The 17,596-nt window shown below is 36.3% G+C and overlaps 2 protein-coding genes across 3 annotated transcripts; both read right to left on the bottom strand.

Annotated features, from left to right (window-relative positions):
• Positions 1-874: 874 nt before the first annotated feature.
• Positions 875-2,527, bottom strand: LOC110800560 (uncharacterized). The gene is made up of 2 exons (XM_022005877.2): positions 1,934-2,527; positions 875-1,451 (listed from the first exon to the last, which is right to left on the bottom strand). Exons 1-2 carry the CDS (start codon positions 2,066-2,068, stop codon positions 1,173-1,175), a joined length of 414 nt encoding a protein of 137 aa, XP_021861569.1. The 5' UTR covers positions 2,069-2,527; the 3' UTR covers positions 875-1,172.
• Positions 2,528-3,147: 620 nt separating this feature from the next.
• LOC110800550 (NEDD8-activating enzyme E1 catalytic subunit) lies at positions 3,148-16,633 on the bottom strand. 2 transcript variants are annotated; one of them, XM_022005868.2, is made up of 9 exons: positions 16,268-16,631; positions 15,936-16,099; positions 9,750-9,952; positions 8,515-8,747; positions 8,369-8,431; positions 8,232-8,288; positions 7,199-7,320; positions 6,806-6,923; positions 3,148-3,846 (listed from the first exon to the last, which is right to left on the bottom strand). In XM_022005868.2, exons 1-9 carry the CDS (start codon positions 16,427-16,429, stop codon positions 3,559-3,561), a joined length of 1,410 nt encoding a protein of 469 aa, XP_021861560.1. In that variant the 5' UTR covers positions 16,430-16,631; the 3' UTR covers positions 3,148-3,558. The 2 variants fall into 2 exon arrangements, with proteins under 2 accessions (XP_021861560.1, XP_056695959.1); XM_056839981.1 differs by lacking the exon at positions 3,148-3,846 and adding an exon at positions 4,491-4,963 and having other exon boundaries at positions 16,268-16,633.
• Between the last annotated feature and the right edge of the window lie 963 nt (positions 16,634-17,596).

Here is a 17,596-nt window from a genome sequence, read left to right as displayed (position 1 = left end):
TTTGTATTGGGAATCCAATAAAGTGAAGAACACCTTAAAAGAATGAAGAAATAACATCGTGGATCTAGATCTTTTGGAATATCTTTTGCCACACCGTTAGTTGAGTAGTACATATTAATTGGATCTTGGGGGCTGAAAAGTAGCGACAGTGATCTTTCTTTTCCTCTTACAAAATTGAAAATGTCATTGTTTATCTATTTTTATACTACAAGAAAGAATTGATTCTAATTCATCCGTATTACATCAAACATTCAAACCTTAGCCTTTTTTAATCCCCTTCTTATTCAAACTCTCATGCAATCATGCGATAATGTTTCGGATTTTTGTTGTAATGTACTAGTAGTACATGACATCAGTAACGAATTCAGGATTTTACGTGTGGTCTCACCACCATCCACAAACCTATTACCCATTACTAACTAATTTATGGGAAAAAAAAAAAAAAAAAAAAAATCAAAAGAGTGATAAACATCCATATAAAAACCAAATACGGAGTAGTTACTTCAAAGTTATTACAATTGCTCTTCAGAAATAACCAAACACTTTGTAGTTACTTATAAGAACAAAAATTATAGAAGGGTATTAGACTAGTAAGGGTTATGACTATTTACGACGCTTATGAGTTCTCGATTCCGCAACAGCGAGAAATCGAACACACATATCAGCTAAAAGACAAATAGCTAAATGATAAATAGGAAGTACCATTCATGTAAAAAAAGTAACATTCTCTTTTATCCATTTTTATGCTAGCTCATTGAGAAATTAAAAGGAGTAAAACTTATAAAACAGGTTAAAACAATATGATGTGATACTCATTCGATCATAAGACAAATAATAATTATACAGACTAGTTACAAGAATAATTTAAAACGAATTTCGGACGGCAAATAATAATTGTTTATATATGAAAAATAGCAATGGGAAAATGAGGCTTACAATATAATTAAGGTCTTGCAGTCCATTGCTTAGACCTCCCTTATAACAAATTATGTTACAAAAATCAAGCTGCTACTAATTAACTATAATAATTTAAGTAGCTCATTAATTTTACTTATTTATCTTAGCAAACTACATCATCATCTGAAAAGAATACTGGTAATTATTGAATTTCAATCCCTAAAAATTATAAATAGCTAGCCATAATCTTGATGAATTAAGTTGGTTAGTACCTATTAAGTATTAATGTAACTAGTTGCGTAATTATCCGCGGAGAGATTAGTATGAGCAGGCGTGTTTGCCACCCTACCCTTGGCATTAACAAGTTGTTGTTTGTTGTTAGATTTGGAGGTGTAGGATGGTGGTGAATTACGCTTTCCTTGCTTGTATTTTCTCCTTGGCTGAGATGATTGTGGAATAAATACACCTGTTCCTTTGCTTATCCTGCTATTTTCTTGGTACAAATATTGTGATCCCATTATTTGTGGATGATGGTTCATTGATCCTGGATAGCCCTGCATATTCAATAAACAAACCAAATCATATAACAACTGCGTAGTAAACATATACGTAGTATATGTAACCAAACAAGGCCATATATTGCAATCCAAATCCAATAAATCGACAGACCATGAGCCAAGTTTTGGTTGATATTTAGTTCAATTATTAGACTGCAGTCAAATGTCTAAATATTTCTCCTACTTGTTTATATAAAGATAAGATTGTTATAGTTATATCTTGTGTGGGTGTATTGCAAGAAAAGTCTTACTTTGAAGTACCATTAACGAGTTATTGAAAGAACATGGACAACTTTTTCCACTGATGACAATTACAAGAATTCATTTGATTGTATCCATATATATGTTTATAACAAATTCTTTTAATCCAATCACGATAACTATGTTTTTATAGGAAACGTGACCAACTTTTTTCTCTGTTAGTATAAGATAGTGTACACAACTCGAGTTATGGAAAAAACATGGAGGATAACAAGTACCTGATGAGAAATCCAAGGGAAATGAGCAACGGGGAAATCGTGGCAATCGTTATCATCATCATCTATCAACAGAGAGATTTGCCTATTTAAGTCAGCAAAGAAAAGATCATCTTCCAAGGCAACTTCAACAGCCATATTTTTGTGGGATACTTTAGTACCAAAAATGGACCTTAATTAGCTTCTTGCTTCTTGCTTCTTGCTTCTTGCTTCTTGCTTCTTGTTAAGGAAGAAGACACTTAATTGTTATAAGACGTACTAGTACCTTTTCTTTTTTTTCTTCTTCTTTCTATCTTTGTTTGTAAGCTTTTATTGAGTGGGAAAGGGGGGAGAATGAATAAGCCTTAAATAAGAATGAAAAAGGAAGGGTCATGTGAGTTGGAGCACATGATGAGGGGTTGCATTCTGTCGGGTTCGGGTCGGGCTGGTGGCAAGAGGGTGTGGTGGGGGGAGTTGGACAATCTGTCTAGAGGATCGGATGTAACTGTAACCCTACAAGAATGATGGGAACAAGTTGGGATTTATCCAGTTGGAGATTGCTATAGATGGTGATAAGTAGCCACAACCATGTTAGAATGATCTCCAAAAGATATTAGATATTGTACAAAAGATAAGACTTTTGAATTTTTCATCTAATCTTGTTTGTGTTATTAATACTTGGTTGAGGGTGGATGTGTATATCCCTCATATCCATATATTGAGGTTTTAAAATTCATCTTAAAGTGGGGCCCACTATGTTGTATTAAAATATAAGTATTTAGTATCGAATTATTGATGCATAAGGAAAAGTCTTGATCTACAATGTATGTGTGTTTGTGGTACAAAACACTGCAACAACCTCAAATTTTACACTAAACTAGTACTCAACTTCGCATGTGGTCCACCGTCGTCCCTCACTCATTTAAGGATTTTGAACTTGGAAATTGAATCTGGCCGAAAGTAACGTAAAATTGGAGAAAACAAATCGAGTTTGATTCAATAATTACTCCCTTGAAATCGAACCAAAACCCAAAATAAATACAAACTTAATCTGAATTCAATCAAACCTAGAGGCATCCATATTCCATACTACCCAAACTGATTTAATCCCGACCCAATTACATACAACCCAATTACCCAAAAAGATTTTATTAAAAAACACTAAAATTAGAGCACACTTGAATAAAAAACCATCACTCTCAACAGCCAATGAAACTGGAACTCAATAGGATCTGATATGCATGCAGCAGAAAACACCACTGCTAAAATTATTAGACGCAGCTCAAAGCCTCAAACTAGTACCACAATGATGTAATTCCTACAAAATAAACAAATAGTGTAGACGAGTTTCGTTGATTACATAAGAAGCAGCTCAACCTGTTGTCAGTTACATTACGGAAGAACAAGCCTGCTTCAGGTTCTTTCCTTGAAAGACATTCAAGGGTAATCAGCTACGAAACCTACCCCTTCTCGAACTAAAAATAAATAGCGGATAAGCTATACCCAGCCAAAAATGATGGACAGGGCTCCTAACAAGATCCTGATTACAACTACCAATAGACAAAAAATGAATTCATGGGAGTAAGAGGTGACACCAAGATTATATGGTTTGCATACTACGGAGTATCATACAAATGCAATCAGTGCAACTATGCACCACCAGCAGTATCCATATCTGCCATCCCATCAACTCCCTTGAAGACAACGCGTAATTTTCTTAAACCAGACGTTTTCTTGTTGTTCTTGATAGATGTACCATTCACATGAACAGTACCACCGGATATTCTTCCCATCAAGTCAAATAGCGCTAGTGATAAATTGGATCGAGTCATCTCTTCCAGCACAGGAGGTGCCTGCATGTACAAGTTTTTTCCTTGGTGTGTCACACTCACTTTTGACAGATGCAGATTTGGATGCTCCTCTAGTTGTTCAATGAACTGTCACACCATACAACCATGAGGAACATATTAGCCAAGGTACCCCTTTCAAGATGAAAGCAAAGAAAAGGAACAACACCGACTCTTATTCACTGAAATCATAAAACATGCCCTGTGGAAGTGTTGACACCCCTTTTCTACCACAATCAAGCAATTTTGAAACAATGTCTGCGACTAAACTAAAAAGTTCATATTTGTCTTGTGCTAGACGATGCAAGTGCACAAGTAAACAATAATTCTACCACCAAGCATGATAGGAAGAACATCCATTCAATTCTATTGAGAGAAAATAGACAAAAGGATCATTCCCTTCAAAAGAACGGAGAAAGTATGTAGTGCAACATGCAATACGTACAACCAATCATGATTAAAAGTTTAAAACTGAACTTACTGCATTTACGCATACTGATACTTTTCCTACTTGAGATGCAATTCTGGATGGAGTATTTTATCGGAATAGAAGTCTCATAAATGAAACTCCCACCGTCCCTAAACAGAATGCCCATTGTTTAAGGAATTATCTTGTGGCAACGGGTAAGTCATTGTTCAGTGAAGATTGATTATGATACTGAAGTGTACTTTTTTATTATTATTAATGTAAAAGAAAGTGCTATGAATTAGCATAGATAACAGACCAAAAACAGTAGATTAATGAAGATTTGATAAATAAACAGAAACTACAAGAAGTAACCAATATTCAAGCAATCGAGAGGCTTGATTTCTATCCCAAGTGAACTCTTACAGGCTCAATATTACAAAACTCATCAATACTCAACATATCTCCCCTTCTAAAATAAGCTCTATATATATAGTACTTCTTCCCTAACTAACCCCCCTAACTTATTCCCCAAGATACCCATACTAACTTATAAAGCTATTTCCTAAAATACGCCTCTCCGATCTCCATAATATCAGTTCATTGCAGAACGTAAGAAAAATAGCAGTCCATATTAGCTGTTGATCTCTTTATACAATAAGGAATCTGGTCTAAGCGGGAGTCAGAGTAACCACTTCCCCACCAAGAAGATATTATATCCCCAGGGCTTCCCATATGAACTCCCGAGTTCCAACACATTACATGCCCAATGTTCATAGTTCCTCTACAGATCTACAACCCCTGAAGAAATGAATAAATATGTAAGCAAGAGGCACTTGGTGATCGCAATTTGGATTATACACCCGGCTCACTGTGCACCCCAATGAACATTCATTGAGCATCTAATGAATATAGAGAAGGATTTCAATGTACACGTATAAGTGGAACATTATACTATATGTTCTTTTTATATGTTCTTTGGGTATGAACGATATGTTCTTTAAATTTGAACTATATGTTCATTTAAAAACAGGGTCCACGTTGAACATTGTGCACCCAGGTACATAAACCACATTTTGCTTGGTGAGTCCCAAACCCTGAGTTCTAACACGTAGCATGCCTGACCTCTGTTCCTAGTTCCTCTACAAATCTACAACCTCTCAAGAAAATAATGAATAGGTAAGCAAGAGGTTCTTGGTGACTCACAAACCCAATAGAGAGGAACATCAAGACACATGATTTTTCTTGATTCATGTGAGGCCTCAAAACAGCCTAAAAACCCTATGAGTTTGGAGGATACTTTTGAACTTCAAAATATAATTAAAAAGACAAAAAGGAGCGACGGGAAATTAAACTATCATCTTTCTCGTACCAAGAAAATTGACATTAAAGATTAAAAATAAATCAAGGGAAAAAATGAGGATCCCTTCAAGCTAAGCCCCAAACCAACTATTAGGCTCTCCATACTGAGACCATACAACTGACGACAAGCAGTCACTTACCCACTACCACAACCTAGATCCAAAACTTTTATCCCAGTAACTTATTCCAGATAAACTCTAACTTATTTAACAATATGACCTCGTAGGCATGATCCTTCCATTTACTACCTATTAGCCACAAGAACGATGTAAAATAGGTCTACAATCCACAAAGACTCTATCAATCGTTAAGGTTGCCAAAGAGAGAACCCCAAAGCCTTTTGAAAGAACCTCAGCCAAAACTTTATACACACTAGTCAAGAGACTAATACGTCTAAGTTCTCAAACATAATCCCCTTTCTATAACCACAACCATTGTTGTAATTTGTAAACACCCGCAAAGTACCTTGATTAAGTCTTCCTTTAGCTTCTTCCAGCATGTAAAAAACTGGGACCTGGGTACACAGGAATAATCTAGAACCAGCATAAGGTCAATTTCCATAGGCATAGCGTAAAGGGTATGCGCGGCAGTTGGAAAGTGTACCGTTATTGGGTAACTCTGGATAAAACTTTGGTGAACAGGGGGCGGCTATGGGGTGAGGCACTGAGGAAGATATGGATATATAAATTTACACACCCCATACGCACCTGCCAGGCTGCCACACACGTTACACTTTTCTTTAAAAGAATTGGTGTTCTTATCGATCATAAAATGTGGACAACCAGTAAAGCACGTAAAAAATGGGAAAAAAACAAATATGCAATATTACTATATTGTGTGCCCATAGCCAAAGAAGAAGCTCATCCACAATAAACATGCATGAGTTTGCACCACTGATTTAACCTTTTTTTGTTAAGGATCATATAGTAGGTGGTTTTATTTGTTTCGAACAGATGGTGGGCGGGTGGGCAAGTAACTTTTATTCAAATTATTAGTAAGGCGAATCTGATTCCAGTTTAGCTGCCGCCAGTTCGTTGGAGTTTGTACCTGTTACAGTTAGCGACTGGTAGCAGTATGAAAGGCAGGTAAATACAGGGGAAACACCCTCCCGTGCCCCATTGTCATCCTTTACTTTAAGTTAATGGAATGCATCACATCAGCATTCAGACACAGATCACAGTACAATAAAACATGGAATGAAACAGTGAATCACTGATACACATGAACTTCACAGTATAAGGAAGTACTTGAAGAAGGAGATAAGGAAAGTTTTGAAATAACCTTCTGCAGAGTGCAAGAAGTATCCATCTCAATAAGAACTCCAGGGCCACACACAATACAATCGTTGTCCTTGACGAAGTCTGTTACTTCCGTGTGTAGACCTTCAACACCGTTGTACCTGAAATAATAATAAAGTTATTTTACAACTGACAAAAGCACTGATAATGATCAAGGATATATCTGAAAAGTATTATTTTCCCCTCGTTTCTAATTACAGTTATTATAACAAGCAAATGATGTGAACTTTCAAAAAAAAAAATCAAAACTACAGTTACTATAACAATTCAAAACTACAATATCCCAATTCATATTCAAGAACAAATTCTAACAAAAAAAATTCCACTAAATTGAACGCTAAATGAAACTTAAACAAAGAGAGGATGTAGAACGCACGTCAAATAATTGGATAAGGTTTTACTGCATCCAGATACAATCTTCAGAGTTTCCAGTGAGCAAGCAGCTGATATAATAGCATTAGTTGAAGCGATAGCTGGTATTATATTTTTTACTACTCCCTGAAAAAAATTAAAGCAAATACATGTTACATGAATTACATCACAAACTGGATATCCGATCCGATCCGAAATATCTGATATCCAATCATCTGAAAGTTTCGGATGGGTAAAATCTGATCCCAAATTCCCAATTCGATCCAAAATATCCAAATGTAGAAAATCGGATCAGATATCTGGCTTTTTCCCGGATACTTTGGGTATTCGAAGATGTTAAAAGGTGATTGTTCAGCAAAAAAATAATAATAATAATAATAACAGAAAAATTGCGTATTTTGGATACCCAAAATTTTTAAATCCGATCCAAAAATATCCGAATATCCGGATATCCGATCCCAAACATCTGAATGTAAAAAACCTGGATCGTGTATCCATGTTCTTGGATCACATCAGGTCAAGGGATCGGACTTTTTGGCTGCTCCTACATCACATAATCACAACAGAAAACATAATCGTGTTATTAATCAACAAGGGCTCTCTTTTGGTCAGGGAGGGAGAGTGGGGGAGATTTTGTACATTTTGAACTCGCAGTTCCTCAAAAGACAAAATCCTTATTTATCAAAACAATAAGATGTCCTCCCACACTGATTAAACACACAGAAAATGGAAGCTCTTTTATTTGATAGCCACTTCCATACTTTTTGCGGGAAAAAGCAGGGTCACAAAAAAAACAGCAGGTAGGAGGTAAACGGAAGAAACAAACAAAAAAAAGGACTTGGCCAGGGACTACAAATAGACAGTGGAGATACCAGGTAAAATATCACCCTGCTCATGTTAAAAGATCAAGCAGGGAACCATACCACTGATTTATTCTGGCAACAAAATTAAAGTAAAAGTAACTCTTTAGAGATAGGGGTAAAAGAGTTAGGCTTTTCCCCTCATCTCCTTTTTATCCCCTTAAACTCCCCACATACCTGAGTTAGAGAATATGTGACTCCAGGAATGCCAAAAAGCTCAGCACGCTTGAGAGCCTACAAAGTACAGTAAATATCATATAAAAAAGATGTACAAACATTAATGAATTCAACTCAGTTAGCTTCACTTAGACTACCTCTTTATAGACCCATTGCATATCTTCCGGGTCATCAGGATCAAAAGCTTTGCCACTATGAACCTGCTCATCGATCAAAAGTATAATTAAGCTAGAGGTATCAAGATTATAAGGATTCAAAAGATGAGAATAAACCGGTGAACAACCTCATCCCATTTAATTAGATGGGCATATTCTATACAATGTGCAGCAGTTCTAGGCGTCTCTGCAAGAGTACATAATGGAAACTTGACTTGAGGAGGGAAAAGCCAGATGGTACATTCAAAACAAGGTGTCATTCCTGGTACAATAACTCTAGCATGACCCTTAAAACCTTCAGTTCCGCCATCCACCATAGGCTTAACAGTTTCCTCCTTTGGGTTGTCCTTTTCATCATACTCTGTAGTAACAAAAACCAAGCCGCTATAAGCACAAGTGTCAAGTAGCAAGGCCTCACATAGGAGAATTTTGCCACCTTTTACTCAACATATATACATGAGAACCAATTTATAAACCATAAGAAGATTTCTTCCAGAATTGGACTTCAGCTTGCCAATGGGACACGGGAGAATTTCAAACTGTATTTTTTCCACCACTTTTATAGATAAGATTTAAAAAGTCAGTAGCAGAGACAATCAAAAGACTTCTTCTGTTCCCTTGGATGCCCAACAAATTAAGGGCCATGCTTAACATGACAAATCTATTGCGAATCACTTTTCCTGAACCATCCCAATTTTTTAATTTCTCAGCCTCTCTATTGACATGCTTTATGCTTGCTGTGCGGTTGCTTTACATACCAATTTTCCCACATTACAGAACTCAATTTCCTCGTGAACAAATAGAAACATGTCTCCTTTTCCACGGAAAACTAAATACTAATGTGATTACGAGGACAGCTACCAGCAGCGACTAGATAGGGTCTGTATGATGACTACAAAGAAAAGAAATGCTACCACTTACCAACTACAACCTCCTTTACACTCTAGACAACTAAACATCTGAAATAAATCGTTCTTTTTCGTTTGATAAAGGTATAGTCTAGCAGCTTTCATAATGACCTCACACAAAGATGGAACTTTTAGCTTCGTAATTTGTCCTCTGGTCTCATGAGGAATTCGATGCAGGGGTCAACTAGAATATGATTCATCGAAATAAGTTTTTATCAATAACATCATTGTCAACATCTAACCAAACATTTCTTCTAATTAGATACGAACAACATAAAAGTAAGAATATAATCTCATTATCATAGTTTAGGTTTCAGGTACAAGTTAGACCAACCAAACACTGCTGCTTCCATCAGCAAATATAAAATATATAAGTGAAAAAAATGGCAGCATACCGAAGGTAACTTTCTGTAAGCAGATACTTCGTAAGATATACATAGATGAGAGGGACATACCTAGAAAACTGCAAGCCACTGAATTTATGTAGCTCCGTGCTTCAACAGAGTCTAGACCAAGAACAATTATGATGAAATCATTATAGAAATCAATATCCTTGTCCTCAATCCGACAAAAATGCGGAACAATGTTGACACCGCTAACTCTTTCCATGACACGTTTTGCAGCCACCTCTGCTTTTGGCTTCCCCACATCTTCAAGCCTGAGGAGAGGCAGAGATGAATTATTATATATTACTTAAGAGTTCATAGACTTGACTACTTGAGTATTCTTACAGGTACAGTATAAAAATAAGGCCCTGTGAAACATCTCTGTATTTCCCCTCCAAAGGGGAATGAGGATTAGAGACAATAGGGAACAAAAAGCAGCATAAACTTGACAGAGGGGGGGGGGGGGGGGGGGGGGGGGGGTACGAGGAAGAGAAATCATGCACAATTAATATCTAGCAAATTTCTGCCTGAACTCTGAAACTCAAATATCCTGGCTATCCAATCCTGACTAGGGGTGAAAGTTCGGTTTTCGGTTTGGTTTAAGGCCCAAACCGAACTAATTCGGTTTTCATTTTTTGAAACCGAATCCAAACCAAATAACCTTTTAATCCAAACCAAACCAAACCAGATTTTTAATTTTCAGTCCAATCCAAACCATAAAACCGAATTTTCATGGGCCTTTCATTTAGGCCTATTTTTGGGCCTATATTATACTTCCTCCGTTCATTTTTACTCGCAACGTTTGTCACTTTCACGCATGTCAATGCACAATTTTGATCATTAATATCTTTAATTCTCTTTAAGCAAAAATTATAAAAAGTTAATATTTTAAAAATACACATTAAGACGAATCTAACAAGATCCCACATGGCTATGTTTTATCTTATGTATAAATCACAAACAATGATCAAAGTATAATATGTGAATAGTGTAGAAATCACAAACGTTGCGAGTATTAAAATCGGAGGAAGTACTTGTTTTTGAGCTAATTTTCGGGCCTTATTATAATTTTTAGCCGAGTTCGGTTTATTCGGTTTTAGTTCGGTTTATTTGGTTTCAAACTTTTCAGTCCAATCCAAACCATAAAACCAATTTTTTTTTAAATCTCAGTCCAAACCGAACCGAATAGAAAAAAAACCGAACCGAATTTCTTATTTGGTTCGGTTCGATTCGGTTTTCGGTTTTTTGCTACCAAACTTTCACCCCTAATCCTGACCAGGCATAAGGATTTGACTTTCAACACATAAAAGAATCTTCAAGTTGCCATTCACTTTAACTACAAGTTCTGGTTGACAGTAAACATGAGATCTAATGCTCCACACCATTCTATGTTTCAAAGTCAACTATTTTGTTTTTACCCTATCTCGGATGGAAATTTTAAGCTTTGAAGGGAGGTCCATGTAATTGCGGCAGTAACACTAAGGTCCCCAACTGTCCTAAGGTAGCGAAGTTCCATATCACACAAGTAGCGAACTGCACAAATGGCGTAATAAATGCAAAGCAGTCTCCTATGAGCCCCGAATATGTTGATAAAATGATCTATGATGGTCTCTCTGTTCTTTTTGTTTTATTATACCTATGGCCACCTATAATCAATGGAGCCATGAGGTATGTTCTATTTTGTCAGAGCCTGGTAGTTGGTCCTTGCATGACTTACTGCCAATAAACTCACAGCCACACCTGCTTTCCTCGAATCGTTACGTTCATCTAACTAAGGCTAAATCTTAATTTGGAAAGACACCCAAATCCTTGCCTTAAATCTGATACTACTCTCTTTCGTTGTGCAAATGGGAATGGGTCTTCGTGTTGTCTATATGTCATCCACCTTCCATAGTTGTAAGGAACTTTGATTTTCCACCACATAGTTTTCACTATTCACATTGACCAAGTGCTTTACAGATCGTTTTTTTCTGTGATAGCACATGACAAGTGGAGGTCTCAATTTCAATATTTCATTCACAAGTACTCAGATTAGCTTGTTCCCACGCCATGTGGGCCTGTGTCCAACAATGAGAAAATTAGTACCAGGAAGTTCATAAGAAGTGTGCAAAAATATGGTTGGAGAGAAGAATGGGATTCATTCAACAAATGGCATGTTCTTTAAGAGGAAACTTCGAGTGGGTTATGAATAAGAGAGAAGTTTTGTTATGCTATTTAAGAGAAATATCTATGAATGCAAAATCATTTTCTCCCACCAACACAGCATCGACCCCTCCAAGTCATTGTTCTCCCTCTGCAATAAAAAGGGTCCTTTTGAAAAAGAGTTTATATCCTCCACAGTAGTCATGAAAAATCGATCTTCTAGCTACCTGAAAATCCAGAATGTGGCGCTGCTGATAATCACTATATTTTGTTCTTTAATGACCACAACTTGTCTGTGCTGAAGTACACAGTATGATACAATAGCACAACTTCTAGCCATCCCAACCATCAGAAACTCTCAAACACCAATATAATCCAGATCCCATGCCAAGCAAGTCCACGGCACATCTAGATCAAAACCCCAAACAATCACTTGTCTGCAAATTAACTTTGAAAACAATAATCAGTTAGGCCTCTATAGTGATAACTGTCGTGGAAAGCTTTTATACTTGATGTATTTCTACAAGAAATTGAATCTGAATGTTGTATTTATAATTAAAGATTTACAGTATTTCATTATTAGTTCAAGTTGCTGTAGCAGCAGCTGATAATTTTCATGAAGAAACCAAAAACCTTATAGCCTCGATATTGAAGCAAACAAGCAACATGTGGTATGCAGAAATTGTTAAGAATGTCATCGTCAACAGTTTTATCCTAGCAGTTGTCCAAAACAAATGGCATTTCTATGTCCAAATATGTTCTATTGTCTTTTCTCTTTCTTCTGGTTACAAACCTTTCGCAAGAAACTGTGTTCCAGCCTTTCGAGACCATGATCAAGGACTAGTCAGCTTTGTTTGATAATCATGCATTTAGAACCATTGGAAAAATCACGGCTTTTTAAAAAAAACAGTAACTGTGAGGATCCACTCAAAAAAAGGGAAAAAAAGAAGTAGTTGAAAGGTTCATGATCCATGGAGTTATACAAATACCATTGAACCTAAGACCTATAGCAAAAAGCACAGGTATTTTGACTTGCTCACCAAATACGGGAGTGTATTAGGTTGTTTATATATCAATAAGTATGTTTATGCTGATGCAACACTTCAGAGTTCAGACTCCACAAATTTTAGGAAGGACTATTAGAGAAGCTTTCATATGGTCCCTATCTTCACTGCTCCATGTTCTCACCAAACCACTCACTTACTCAGTCTAATGTCCCTAGTCCGTACTAAGCCCCTCTCTCTCTTTTACTTAAGAGGGGGAAAAGTCTAATTTGTTCCTTTGGTAGTTAATACAATTTTACTGATACCAAGCAACAAAGTAAGCACATACAGGAAACACCCACAATTACAATTTATTTCCACTTAAACTAAAAAGGGGCAACATGGAAAAAGAAAAGCATCTCTTCTAGGAAGGGTTTTTAAGGCCTACTCAAATTGAGCACTTAGTTTCCAAACTACCACCTAATAAACTACAATAAACACACCAGAAAGGGGGAAAAAATCTAGGGTTATATGTTGTGGCAGATCTTAAGGATTTTTTTTTCAGGCCATAATAATTCACCGCTTCTGGCATAAATAAATGTATACAACTAGAATAACAATAAAATAATAAAAATATTATTTCCAAATTCAGTGAGATAATATTATCAATATCATATAAACTAAATATTTGAAACGAAATTTGAGAAAGAAAAAAAATTGTTTGTACCTAAATTTTTCAGCTCGCAACTGCTTTTTCTATCCAATAGATTTTCCTCTCTTCTCTCTCGTTACTCAAGTGCCCTTTGCTGACACTACATAGTATTAGGGGGAAAAGAAATTGATATATAAGAGAGAGGAGATTGGAGAGAACAGAGACAGATGTGGACCCATGTGGGGTATCAGTGGACTTGAGATATAGAGTACTGAGAAAGAGAGAAGACTCGAAGAGTGATTGAGACCTAGGTCGCATGATAATGGCCATATATTACAAAAGGGGTTTTCGAAACGAGGAAGTGTCGATTCTGAAAGCAAGGAAACGTTAGGGGAACCGTGAACTAAAAATTTACAAAAAAATAACTATTTATTAATATTGTACACGGAAAAATGGGAAAGAGAAACTTGCGAAAGTCAAAGTGAAAGAGTGAGTATTGTACATGGGAAAAATGGGAGAATGTATAACAAAATTTCAAAGTACTATACACACACCACATTATCAAATTTTTAGTTTATTACAAGTATTGCCTATTTTAATACCAATATATTACCTACATAATTTGATATCGATGTGACTACCCCTCCTTCAAATACCAACCGAGGGATTTGGTCGCTTAAGGTATGCCGTGTATGTTTTTAGAAATAAGGAACCAAATTTCAGCACAACTATCAAAACACTACACTGCAAGTCTTGAGGTTGACAAATTTAACACTCTAACATAGAATTAAATGTGTGCCCAAACTGTAGTGACTCCCAGTTCAAATGGAACTCAATAGTCAATACATCCCCACACAACACTTAATTCCTTACTTGAAACTCATTGATATTCCCAAGAGTTTAGTTGTACCCAATCATGTAATTAGAAATGAATTGAAAAATAAGAAGCCCATGAAAAGATAAGCATGCTCTCCGGTATTGAAATGAATTGAGAAATAAGAAGCCTATAACAAGATAAGCATTCTCTACCTGTTCATCTACAGTGAAAGGGGTGAAAGGTTTGACAGAAGTAATCTATGGTGGTGTAAATGTAGATTCTAGCCCTCAAATGGTGTTTCTACAAACACTTCCACACTGCGATGTGCCTCTATAGGTTCAGTATACTCCTATATTTACTTTATTAAGTTTTGGTTGGGTAGAGTTGATGAAAGAGGAAATTGGTGGGACCAAAAGTAACGTATGAGAGAGTAAAGTAGTGGTTATTTATAACCATTTATGGTATGGGGCAAACTCAAAGGGGACAAACCAAAAAGGAAAGTCGGGCAAACTCTAAGGGATGGAGGGAGTAGTTTGTTATAATACCTGAACCTGTTCGATAATTAATAATTGGAACACAAGTTACACAAATAAGGTGCTCACAAAAATTTTCAACAGAAGGGCAATAGGCAACTAGGCATCATCAAGGCGGTCTGATTGCAATAGAGTATAAGAAATATACACAAAATCGCCAGAATGCCAACAACACACTGCTTAGACGAGCTTAATAATAGAAATTTGAGGACACACGCGGAAGTTTTGATGGACCTCAATTGTATAACAAAATTGTATTTTTATCATTGATTACATTGATGAGAATTGTACAACAATATTTGCGAGAGCTCATGTCTCTCACTTATCTCTTTGGTAGAACCCTTGTTTCTACCCCTCATAGCTCTCTTGATTGGCTCACTCTCTCAACTTATGCATACAACTTATTTATAGTCGGTGTATCCTACTTTCTAGATTTTTCTACACTTATTTAATATTACATAATTGCATATCACATGTCCTAGATGCTTCAAGATAAATTTTTCTAGAGTAACCTCTAACACTCCCCCTTAATCTAGAAAAATCTTGTACGTTAAAAATATTTCATATTTCGAAAATCTCGTTGATGCACTTGTCACCAACCACCAATCGACATGAACGCTCGAGTTTCATTAATGTTGGCACCCGTGTTACCAACCTCCATCTTCTCGATACCTACCTTTTATTAGTTTATTTTGTTATTGGTGCTCATGTCAACAACCATCCTGCTAATGCTTTTGTCATTAGCAAACTTCAAAATTTTCTTCAAAATACATCTCATGTCATTAGCATACTAGCTAATGCTTTGGTAACACACGTGGAAGTTTTGATGGACCTAAATTGTATAACAAAATTGTATTTTTATCATTTTTGATGGACCTCAATTGTATAACAAAATTGTATTTTTATCATTGATTACATTGATAAGAATTGTACAACAATATTTGCGAGAGCTCATGTCTCTGCTCTTTTCTAGACTAACACTTAAACCCAGCACCAGCTCCTTTGGGGAAAATATTCAAATCAAACCATATTCTAATTCCGGAAAAACTAACGTAGCAAAATGCACAATAAAGTTAATTAATATTGAAACATCATACAAATTTCATAATTAGGAACAAGGATATAAACCTGAATAAGAATTGACGATTGAGATTGGTAACTTCAATACGGTCCATATCAATAACATCAAGGTTCTTAAACCCAGACAAAGCCAAATCCTTCAACAATTCACATCCTAACCCACCAGCCCCAACCACCAAAACTCTAGCATATTCCTGAAGATAATCCCTCAACTGCAAAATTCAATCAAAACCCACAAAAATTAGAGCAAATCATGAAATAAAACCAACTAAACAACTGTATACATCTATATGCACACAAAGTGTTCGAAGAAAGGCCAAACGAATTCAAAACCGATTTGTTCAGAAAATAAAAGGGAAGAGAGAGAAAAAGAAGAAGACCTCGACGCTGGGTTCAAAGTTAGGTCCAACTAGGTGGCCGGAGCGCAGTAGAAGCCTATCGAGGTCTCTGGTGCGGCTGTTGGCAGTAGATTCCACCATTGGAACGTCAGTGCAAGTTTGCGCAGCGTCCTCGAGTTCAAGAATATCTGAATCAGTATGCATAAATTTGGGCTGATTGTAGAATAGTAATTTGGCTTTGTTTATACGCTTTTGTTTCGGAATTCACTTTTTTCACCTCAGTTTGCACTGTTGGTAATGGGTGCTCTGTAGTCTGTAACTCTACTCCGGCAGCTGCGACCTTGTCAATTTGCGCCTGTGATGGGGTAAATTCCGACTTTGAAAACCCCTTTTCTTTTCTTCTAACGCAAAAGCAAAGATATTATATTATATTTACTTTAACTATCGAAACTGATTTGCAAAAAACTATCGAAACGGATAAAGGGTTTTGTGCGAACACAAATTCTTATTTATAATGGGTGTAAATAAGCATTGTACAATAAATATTGTACACCAAATTAAAAGTTAACTCAAAATGCTTAAAAATTACATTTATATATGTAAAAGTTATTTATTTTTTAATGTTAATTTTTTTCATTTGAATCAAAATTATTTCTTCAAAATCTTATTTAATCCTTTAAAATGTTTATCTATCAACTCTTTATTTTTATAATATAAAAGTTACCGAAAAATAAGTCAAAGTTACAAAAAACTGCATAAAAGTTATCTTGGTGTACAATAAATTTATTGTACATCTTGTGCCACAAGACCTTTTGTTATACGAAATAGGGCTGCAAAACAAAAAACTTCCTCCCTGAACCTACCCCGCCGATAAAGCTAAAATTAGTATACAACAAAAACATCTTATCTAGCTCAAATCCCCTATGAAAGACACTAACCCAGCAATACCCATTGAACCATCCAACTTCGGAGATTGGGAAAACGGAATCATTTCCGGGTTTGGTGATGATGCTCTTGAGCCTTGGCGCCTTAAGTACTTTCCCCTTACCCTTCCCGCAATCATCAACATCCATTTTCTATTTTGCGCAAGCGGCGGGAGGAAGTAATAGCAAGCTTACCAAGGTGAGTCGATGATGAACCTCTTTTGGGTCCCAAACGATCGCGAACCGGATGACCCTTACTCTCATCACTACCTTCAAAACTGATTGATGATGCAAGGTGTCTAGCTTTAGAATCTCTGGCTTTCATGGACTCGGGGAGAGGGGCATACCTTTGGCTTTGGTCTTTCATCCATACAAGATACCCGACAGTAAAGTAGCAGGCTTAGACGAGAATTGGACACTGAGGAAGGGTTTGGCAACCTAGTACCTT

The sequence above is a fragment of the Spinacia oleracea genome, chromosome 3, assembly GCF_020520425.1.
Source record: "Spinacia oleracea cultivar Varoflay chromosome 3, BTI_SOV_V1, whole genome shotgun sequence".
In the NCBI taxonomy this organism is placed as follows: domain Eukaryota; kingdom Viridiplantae; phylum Streptophyta; class Magnoliopsida; order Caryophyllales; family Amaranthaceae; genus Spinacia; species Spinacia oleracea.
This window is presented reverse-complemented; position numbering and strand designations above follow the sequence as displayed.

Excerpts from the sequence above, each read along its gene's own strand:
- LOC110800560 (XM_022005877.2), bottom strand. The coding sequence starts at position 2,068 with ATGGCTGTTGAAGTTGCCTTGGAAGATGATCTTTTCTTTGCTGACTTA. Across the intron at positions 1,452-1,933 it reads TCCCTTGGATTTCTCATCAG|GGCTATCCAGGATCAATGAA; the intron begins GTACTTGTTATC and ends TTGAATATGCAG.
- LOC110800550 (XM_022005868.2), bottom strand. The coding sequence starts at position 16,429 with ATGCATACTGATTCAGATATTCTTGAACTCGAGGACGCTGCGCAAACT. Across the intron at positions 8,748-9,749 it reads AGTGGCTTGCAGTTTTCTAG|AGTATGATGAAAAGGACAAC; the intron begins GTATGTCCCTCT and ends TTGTTACTACAG. Across the intron at positions 8,432-8,514 it reads ATCTAATTAAATGGGATGAG|GTTCATAGTGGCAAAGCTTT; the intron begins GTTGTTCACCGG and ends ATCGATGAGCAG.